Here is a 9468-nt window from a genome sequence, read left to right as displayed (position 1 = left end):
CTCAGGGACACCAGCAGTGCTGACATGGTGCATGAAGTTCTTTCTGGATAAATGTCTGAGTGAATGAGGTTTATTTCTTACTTACAGTAGCACATTGGTTAGGGACACCAATGCCTGAAGACGCTGGGAAGATGGCACATGGGTGAATCAATTTTGTTACGAAAGGTATGCTAATATATCTTTTAGTGTCCCTGTTCATACAATTATTTTCATTTCCTGGAGAACAAGGAAAGACTTCATCACATCCCAGAGAGACAGTCCAGATGATTAGAGGTACAATTTGTTGTATCTTCCAATTACATGAAAGAGCCATTCAAGGTCATGTCTATAACTAAGCTGAAATAAAAGTATCCCAAATGTGTGACTCTCACCTGTATATTCCCTTGCTTCGGTCCAGCTAGTTGTGCATTTAGAACTGATGCAGGATGTTTTGTGTGTGGCCGGGATTCATGGTCTTGCAGAACTGAAGAATGGAGACATGGACAAGAGAGGCCAAGTTTGCAGTAAAGGACAGTTTACTAAAGAGATACAGCTCTCTAAAAGAGAGGGAGCATCTGAAACTGGAGTGCCCGCTGACTAGCGGGGAGGCTTCTGTTTATATGCTTTTCCTAGCCTATCTGGGGAGAAAACTGGTGCCTACTTGAACAGGTAGGATTTATTTCGTTGGCCATGTCAGCCTGGAGGAGGCTTCCAGGATAGTTTCAGTTGCCTCCGGGTATAATTGATGTCCCTGGTCTGGTAGGAGTAAATTGTCTCAAGGCTGTGGCTTTTGGGGTCAGGGCTGAGAGCAGAGGCCTGGAAGATATGTTTATCTTTTACTCATCCTACCTGGGAATTTCTAACTGCCTAATTGTTACACTAACTAACCTGTCTTAGAACAAACGCCTTAGTTTGCTCTAACCCTAATTGAAGTATACCACTCGGCCCAGTGCTTCTGAGAGCTACTCACAGGAATTGTCTTCAAGTTCATGTCCCTCTTTATTTCCACTGTCCCCTCCTTGCCATCATAAAAATCAAAGCAGCAGACAATCTAATGGTTTAGCAAACATGGAGTGTCTAGTGTGAAAACACACTCAATCAGGAAAGGCTCACAGCTGTTAGAACTCCGCCTATCCAGTTTCTGGGACCATGTGCTGCAAAAGGGCCACAGAAATCAAGTGTCCAAAAGACAGGAAGAGACAGAAAGACAATGATATTGAAGTCAGAGCGAACCCAGAGATGCAGACACTAAGACACACTCCTACTTGCAAACAGTGCTTCAGCTTTAGATTACGTGTGAAGCCCAGTAACCCTGAAACTGGGAAGACTGGCGTTTCAAAGGTACAGCTGGAGAACTTCTGGCATAGAAATGGCTGAACTGCGACGCAAGTAAAGAAAGCTTCCGAAGAGAAGGACATCTCTTTCTGTTCTGCAGTTTTTTCTCACCTTCTCAATCCCCACTAAACTGTTTCATTTTTAGATTCTGTAAATCCTGCTGGTCTCAAATTGCCTCATTTCATACTAGTCCTTAGTCAGTAGGAACTCAAGTTTGCTCTTCATTATAACATGAAAAACCGTGCTGATCTTAATCAGCTAGTAACCCTATCTGTCTGACACATGTCTTAAGTATGGAGATAGTCATCAGTGTCATGAGCCAGTCCTCTTAACCCCACCCCGGCATACCCGGGAGCAAACCCACCAAGGCTAATTCTTATAATATTCTTCATCACTGGATAGCTCGGTTAATGAAAAAAAAAATGGACACAGAAAATAGGAGCAGAGCAGATCTTGCTCTCCCAGCCCCACAAGAGCCATCCAAGTAAGTACCAGCTATTATTTTTTTGTGTTCCCAGTCACTTAGTGGGCCAGAGATAGTCACAGTGCTGGGGAGATGTCAATGCATGGACCCAGGCATGGACTCATCTGGTTTAATTAAAATACTGACTCTAAGGGAGCTATTTGCCCTACTTCCCCAGTAATTCTCTCTGGTTTATGGGGAGGAAGGTTTTTCAGCTTGCGAACTGGGAATAACTTAATTTTTCTAATGAAAGAGGCTCAGATTCTGAGTATGAGGTAGAGAGTTCGTACTATCCATGTAGATCTCTCGCCTTCGTGTCTGATGTGTGTTAAAGGACAGAAGCTTTTAAAAATGACCTTGGGTGACTACAATATGGCCTCAGGGATAGAAAGACAGTCTGGGGAATATAGTCAATAATGTAAATATTTTTTAGGGGGCCAGTTGGATTCATGTCTTGTTAGGGAGACCACTTCATAGTCGGTGTAGAGGCCTGGCCACTGCACTGTATTTCTGAACTAATGTTGAATAATATTGTATGTCAGCTATAATTATATATACATATAGTCACGGGATGTGGTGTAGAGTGTGGGAATGGGGTCAATGGAATTGTAATAGATAAGCATGATATCGGGGGGGAGCAATAGATGGGGGAGGGGGGTTGTTTCTGTGTGAAGGGTGAAAAGGATAACCTGAAACTAACAATAAAAAAGAAAAAAACTAAAAACTAAAACTAAAAATGACCTTGGGATTCTTCCTCGTCAGTCTCTGTGAACCTCAGGCTGTGGGATCCTGCCCTACTGTTGAGAGAAGAAATGTTCTTGGAGTAAAGTCTGATAGAGGTGGATAATTCAGTTTTCATTTGAATACCAAAAATGAACACACATTAAAACTTCCCTTTTAAAAGCTTTAAGAGAGGCTTAAGACAGAGCTTTGGGAATCAATATCAGATTATCATTGCAAAATGTTAAGTATATTCCAAATGTTTTAGAAGGTCAGTATTTCAGTTAACCTCCTCTGAAAATGAAAACAGGAATTGAGATTCAAGTAACCCGTCAAAACCACTCCTTTGTGCACACAAAGTTGAGTGTGTTATTAAAAATATTTTTTAAGATACATTTCTATGTTAAAAAGACCGAGAGACACATAGGTAAATGTGTTTGACTGTTTTTATTTTCATTCATCTGCTTAGATCAATGAGAAGGAACTTGGGTTAATTTTTGGATCAATCCTGAATTAAAAATAAGAAGACTTGGCACAGTTTTTGTTCCATTTTGTCTCCTCTAATGGCTGATTAGATAGTGATCTTGATTAGTTACTTGGACTCTCTGAGCCTCAATTTTTTATTCATTGCAATGAAGATTTTAATTACAGGATTGTTTTGAAAAAATAAATGGTTCAAACTCCCCTTTCTGTGAGTTCAGGACATTACACAGTAAGTTAAAGAATTTTTTCACGACTGAATTTCTGTTTAAACTTCACAGTGTATCTGAAATTGAACTTTCAGAAGCACCTCTGCATGATAGCGCCCTGCTAGAGAAGGCTGCCCCATCCCCACCACCCCGCACATGGCTGACAATTTTGAAGAGAGAGCTCGAATTCCTGGGGGTAAGTGGACCTCCTCAAACCTCAATTAAAGTAAGGACTGGTTCTAGGAAAAAAATGTTTGGCTGCATCAATAGTTTTTGCACTTGGATTCACGAGAAGTAAAGAACCCGGTAGATGAAGAGTTCACACTAACTGGGCTCCACTGGGTAGAGAGAAGCATTCTCTCATGAAGACTAGGATAAGAATGGCAAATCAAGAATGGCAAGATATGCCAACTCTTGTCAGTTGCTGGTGGATTAATATAATATCTTGTTGTGAAGGATTTATAACCTTTATCTTCACTTGGATGGAACGGACAATTATTGATGTCCACCGTGACTATGTAAGTAAACACACATGAGAAATGTATTAGCTATTCCTGCATTAGGTCATGTCTGTATCAATTCTTAGAGTGGCCAGAGAATACTGGAAAATATTGCAATTGAATCCTTTTTCAGGACTGCCTAAGACACCAAGGCAGTTTCTCATGTTTGGCCTTAATTAAAAGGAAATGGATGCAATCTTGGGAAAACATCTTTTTATTCCACAAAAGCTATGCATTTTTCTACAGGTAACGCAAATTCTAATTGGTTTGATATGTCTTTGTTTTGGAATAACTGTCTACTCCGTGCTCAAGATTTCAGAATTTGAGAAAGATATTTTTTCATCATTTAAAGCAGGCTTTCCACTCTGGGGAGCATTATTTGTGAGTATATATCTATAATGGTCTGTGAAATAATACTGTACATAGCTTTTCTCTTATCCAGGTCAGATCTAACCAACTGTTTATGTTCAGTATTCAGAATATATATAAATATAATTATATTTATCTTACATATATTTGAACATATATATTTGTATAAAAATATATTTGCAGTTTATAAAACACTTTGAGTTAAACACATTAGCACATTTTTATCAGATGAGAAATGTGGGATTAATAAAAGCTAAATGAATTGCTCAAGGGACATTTAGCCACTATAAATAGAACCTAAACTTTCAGAATCCAATTCCAGAAAAAATGTTCCTAACACTGTTTGTTCATCAATAACATTACCTGAGTGAAGGGAGGAAAAAGAGACTGCTGAGGTGAGGAGAACAAGGTCAAAAGGCATTTGATGAACTTCTACCATGCCCTAGAAACCTTTTCCAGGCGCTTTCTCATTGTATCTCGTTTAATTATTATACTGTTTAGAAACTAGATGACTGAATGAGATTACAAAGATATTGCTTTATTGAGGTATAATTGACGTACACTAAATTGCACATATTTAATGTATGCAATTTGATAAATTTTGGCACGTGGAAACATTACCACATCAATATAATAAACATATCCATCACCTCCAAAAGTTTCCTTGTGCCCCTTGGGTGTCCCTCCATCCCTCTATTCTGTCTTCCCATCCTCAAGCAATCACTGTTCTGCTGTCTGTAACTATAGATTAGTTTGTCTTTTCTAGAGTTTTCTATAAATGGAATTACACAACCTGTTCTCCCTACTGTCTGGCTTCCTTCACTCAGCATAATTATTTTCAATTTAATCCATGTTGTTTTTTGTATCTACACATCATTCACAGGGCATATATATATATATATATATATATATATATATATATATATATATTTTTTTTTTTTTTTTAAGATTTTTTATTGGGGATTTGGGGGAGGGGAACAGCGTTGGGGAATCGGGGAAGGGAAACAGACAGGCAGACAAATTGCTGTTTTGTTCTTCAGTCTAGTTGTGGAGGATGTTGCTTCACTGGCCCATATTGGTATGATTATTGTGCTCTACCTGGGTGAGGCAGTCGGTCGCTGGTCATTGGTTGGCCACTCACTGTGGCTCACAGCAGCTCACGAAAGCTCACACCGGCTGCCAGCCACTCATGTAGCTCATGGGAGCCCACTGCAGCCCCACTGCAGCTTATGCCGTCGCCGGTGACTCATGGCAGCCCAGCTCCAGGTCGAGCTGTTGTTCATCATCTTAGCTGTAGAGGGCAGTGTCACTGGCCCTTAATGTGGAAACCGAGCCGCAGCCCTGCTGCTCAGAGCTGGTGTCCCAAGCGAGCTCTTAACCAACTGTGCCACTTTGCCGGCCCTCACAGGGCATATTTTAACTCTAACAAATATCACATTGGTTTGGCACTCTGCTAAATACTTAAGACTAGATCACTTGTTCAGAATTCTCCTTGAACCTCAGCCATCTTGAATGTGAAAATTCTCTCTTCTGTCTTTTCATTCCAAAAACACTTAGCTTATTAGGTCTCTCAACCCATCATACAACCTGAGTCTTTTAAATTATTTTGAATTTAAGCTGTTGATTTCTATTTTCACCACGTACATTTTCATAATTACTATGTATCTACATGACACATGTTAGGCTCTAGAGATCTCTGTACCACAAACAGATGTTTCTTGCTCATAGGAGCTGACATCTAACACACAGGGTGCTCATACGAATAATTACATACAAATTGTTACAATGAGAGGAGTGTTAGAACAGAGTCATGCCCCAGATGCTGTTGGACCTCGCTACCCAGGGTGTGTCAGGGTCAGCATCCCATGAGGAGCCTGGGAAAAAATGAAGCCCCATTCAGAACCTAGTGAGTAAGAATCTGCCTTTTAGCAAGACCCTCACATAGTTCATATGTACATTTAATTTTGAGAAACACGCTATAGGAAATAAGAATAAGAATACAGTGAGCTCATGGGGGACACGAAAGGATAGCTTTCTAGAGTACCCACCACTTGACCTTGTATTGGGCATGGAGGGTGGAAGGGACATAGAGAAGAACAGAGACTCACTGTGTTCCCCTCCCCCTTTTGGACAGTTTACGATTTCCGGATTTTTGTCGGTGATGTCTGAAAAGAAAGATGCAACATATCTGGTGAGTTGCAAGTCTTTGTTCATCCTTGGGAAGGTAAGAAAAATTGAATTTAGGAGTCTTGCAGGACCCATGTCATCATCTCTTATGTTATGAGATAAGGTGGATATGTGATGTTTTTTTTCAATCTATTTTGTGTTGGATATAACCATTAACATATAATCATTGAAAGATCAATTGTGTCATTGAAAAACAAGAAAGCATAATTACCTTGACACTTGTTTAAAAAATATCCTCACACCAGCCTTGTCCTTGTAAGTATACTCATGTGATCAAATAAGTGACATGTTTCCAATTAAGGAGGCTATTGGAGGAGAGGCTATGTGTGTCCATGTGGGTCTTCATGAATGCAGTTCTAGCAAGAAGCTTATAGATCCTTACTAAATGAGTACATTTTCCAGATTCCCCTTTTTAATCTCTATTTTGAATAAATGCAGAGTGTACTTGATACATCCAGGCCTGACATGCCTGGGGGTTAATTGAATGCACGGCGGGTCTAAGTGTTCTTTATCATCAGGTGCGAGGAAGCCTGGGAGCGAACTTGGTCAGCAGCATAGCTGCGGGAACAGGGATCCTTATCCTGGTCATCAACCTAAAGAATAACTTGACTTATATCCACGTTTGCCAGGAAGCTTATACGGATGACTTCTGCTTAGCGGTTTTTTTCTCCACTGTATGTACTTCTTGTGAGAAAGCTAAGATTCTGGGTCCTAGTCTAAGTCGGAAGCCCTCAATTCCCCTTCCATGAACACATGGAACCTCTATCACATAATGTGGTCTTCCGTGGGTTCATGCACAGAGCTGCTGGCTGCCGCTTCCCCCACCCCCAGCTGCATTCTGCAAGGTTGGAGTCATCTACCTTGAGTAACCATCTCCTGTTTTTCCGGTGCATGTGTGTCACTTTGTAGGGACTGATCATTGTGGGGGAGGAGGAGGGATGAAAATGGCGGCTGCTGTAAGGGAACGCACCTTGGGGCCACCTACCTCGGGACTCTACTTCTCTGTTTGGTTGTTCCACAGGAAGTTGTGGTGATGATTCTGTTTCTCACTATTCTGGGGTTTGGCGTCGCTGTGTTACTCACACTCTACAGAGCTGGAGAATTACTCAAAGGAGAGCAGGTAGGCAGAGACCTGATACTAAATCCTGAATGACAGGCTAAAGAATTTGAGCTTAATTGCTGAAACATATGGCCTAGATTTCCTGGAACATTTCAACCAGAAAATGATTTCTCCACGTTTCAGTCTTTTGGTTTCCAATCCTCATGTTTTAAACCACATTCCACTCATAAGTAGCACACATATCATAGGATGTCTCTGTGTTGGAGGGTTAGGAAAATAGGACCTTCTTCATTTCATAAAGGGCAGAAGCTTTGAAATGTGTTGAGTATGACAGAAGAGTGTGCAGCTAGCATGCGATGGAACCACTCAGATATCTGGCTTTACTTTCTTTCTCAGAACAGCTCCCTTATATTTGTTCCTGTTCTCTTTTTTCTTGGCTTTCACCTTCCCGCTTGCCGTGAAGCCTCAGATTTCTGTCCTCCTTAATTCACAAGTAGCACCTGCATTTCTACTTTCCTTACCCATCCATTACACCCTTGACGTCTGAAAAAGAATTGCCGGTACTTGATGCACAGACGCTTACTCACATCTTCCAGATGAAACACACTATCTCTGTCTGTTCACTTGCCCAAAGCATTCAAAGTCTGGTTGCCTGTTTGGATCTGTTTCCTCCAAAGACAAATGAGACAGCAGGTATGCCAAAGTTCAGACACACCCACCAACTTGTCATTGACTGACATGATTTCTTTTGGTCCCACTTGGCCAGCCAATCTGGCTTGGTGTGTTGGAGGTGGAGGGAATAATTAGAGTGTAATGGGAGAGAACGTGACATTCAGAGGGATGAAATGAGGTGATCTGTGTCTCTTGAACAAGACTTCTAGTGGTAGAAAATTCTTGGTGATTGATGTTGAATACTTTGTCCCCCACCAGGTTCCAGAAGATCGTCTTTATGAAGAATTAAACATATATTCACCAGTTTACAGTGAGTTGGAAGACTGAGAGGAGACAGTTTCTCCCACTGATTCATAAGCATGTTCAGAATATTCTCATTCATAGCAACTGGTCTGGAAAGCCAAGATATTTGTTGAAGGACCTACTGGTAAAATCTCTGTTCTCTCTATGATCTGCCCATTTTACGTTGTGACTCACTCCAGATGGCCTCACTGTGTTTCTGTTGTTTCTGTAGACCTAAATGCTCCCCACCTCCCCATCTGTACATATGATAGACTCCCATTTCTCTTGTTTATTTTTGCTATTTCACACCCATCTCTTCTGGGAAGTCAACATGTAATAAACACTTACTGTGTGCCTATAACCGCGCAAATAGGAAAAACAAGAGGAAGGCTGGTTGAGAGTTGAGTTAATCTTTAGCATTTTGGTTTTCAGCCCTTTTTAGAGTTCATAAAATCCACAGATGTGCATGATATATGTCCCCCTGTTAGACTGTAAGCGCCTTGAGGGCAAAATCCACTTAGCAAACATATCCTGAGAACCAGTTAAGTGTTTGAAGTTTCCCACACTCATCTCTTTCACATTATTTATCCCAGTATTTCACATATAGTGGGTGTTCAGAGTGTATTTATGGAGTGAATGGGTATAGATTTAGGAAGGCTATCCCACAGGTCAGGCCAGAGGTAGAGTGGAAAAGGAGAAAGAAATGATTCTGAAGTGAATTTGGAAGCGACAAGGAGACCAAATTTGTAGTTATAGAGTTAGGAGGATAGTCAGATGGAGATTTGAATAGACATTCTGCAAGCACATATTAAATATTTTGGTGGATCCATATCAGATTAGTAATGATGCTTCCTGCTAATATTTTATCTTATTATATGTAGAAAACAACATGGTGTGTTAGAAGGGTCACTGATCTTATAAATACAGGGAGTCTGTGTTGGAATCCCAGGCCTATTGCTTATTAGTTGAGTGAATTGTGGCAAATCATTTAACGATTTATTTAATCTGGGTTTCCTCATCTGTAAAATTAAAATAGTAGGAATAATTTACCTGCCAGCAATAAAGGTCTGTTGTGCAAACACACACACACACACACACACACACACACACACACAATGCTCTACAAAAGATCATTATATAAATTATTTATGTAATTTCCAAATTACATAAACCTCCAAATCTTAGTAATTTCCAATGACATAAAATCTAAGT

The 9468-nt window shown here is 40.4% G+C and overlaps 1 protein-coding gene across 1 annotated transcript; it reads left to right on the top strand.

Annotated features, from left to right (window-relative positions):
• The first annotated feature begins 1724 nt into the window (after nt 1-1724).
• On the top strand, nt 1725-9450 carry MS4A2 (membrane spanning 4-domains A2). Its single transcript, XM_019655985.1, has 7 exons — nt 1725-1798; nt 3259-3382; nt 3933-4067; nt 6190-6246; nt 6761-6916; nt 7264-7362; nt 8233-9450. Exons 1-7 carry the CDS (start codon nt 1725-1727, stop codon nt 8299-8301), a joined length of 714 nt encoding a protein of 237 aa, XP_019511530.1. The 3' UTR covers nt 8302-9450.
• Nucleotides 9451-9468: the final 18 nt, after the last annotated feature.

This window comes from Hipposideros armiger, unplaced genomic scaffold (genome assembly GCF_001890085.2).
Source record: "Hipposideros armiger isolate ML-2016 unplaced genomic scaffold, ASM189008v1 scaffold_253, whole genome shotgun sequence".
Lineage (NCBI taxonomy): Eukaryota > Metazoa > Chordata > Mammalia > Chiroptera > Hipposideridae > Hipposideros > Hipposideros armiger.
Note: the sequence above shows the minus strand (reverse complement) of the source record. Positions and strands in the feature narration are given on the sequence as shown.

Coding starts and splice junctions, on each gene's coding strand:
- MS4A2 (XM_019655985.1), top strand. CDS start 1,725: ATGAAAAAAAAAATGGACACAGAAAATAGGAGCAGAGCAGATCTTGCT. Junction 4,068..6,189: donor CACTCTGGGGAGCATTATTT/GTGAGTATATAT, acceptor CCTTTTGGACAG/TTTACGATTTCCGGATTTTT. Junction 6,917..7,263: donor TAGCGGTTTTTTTCTCCACT/GTATGTACTTCT, acceptor GTTGTTCCACAG/GAAGTTGTGGTGATGATTCT.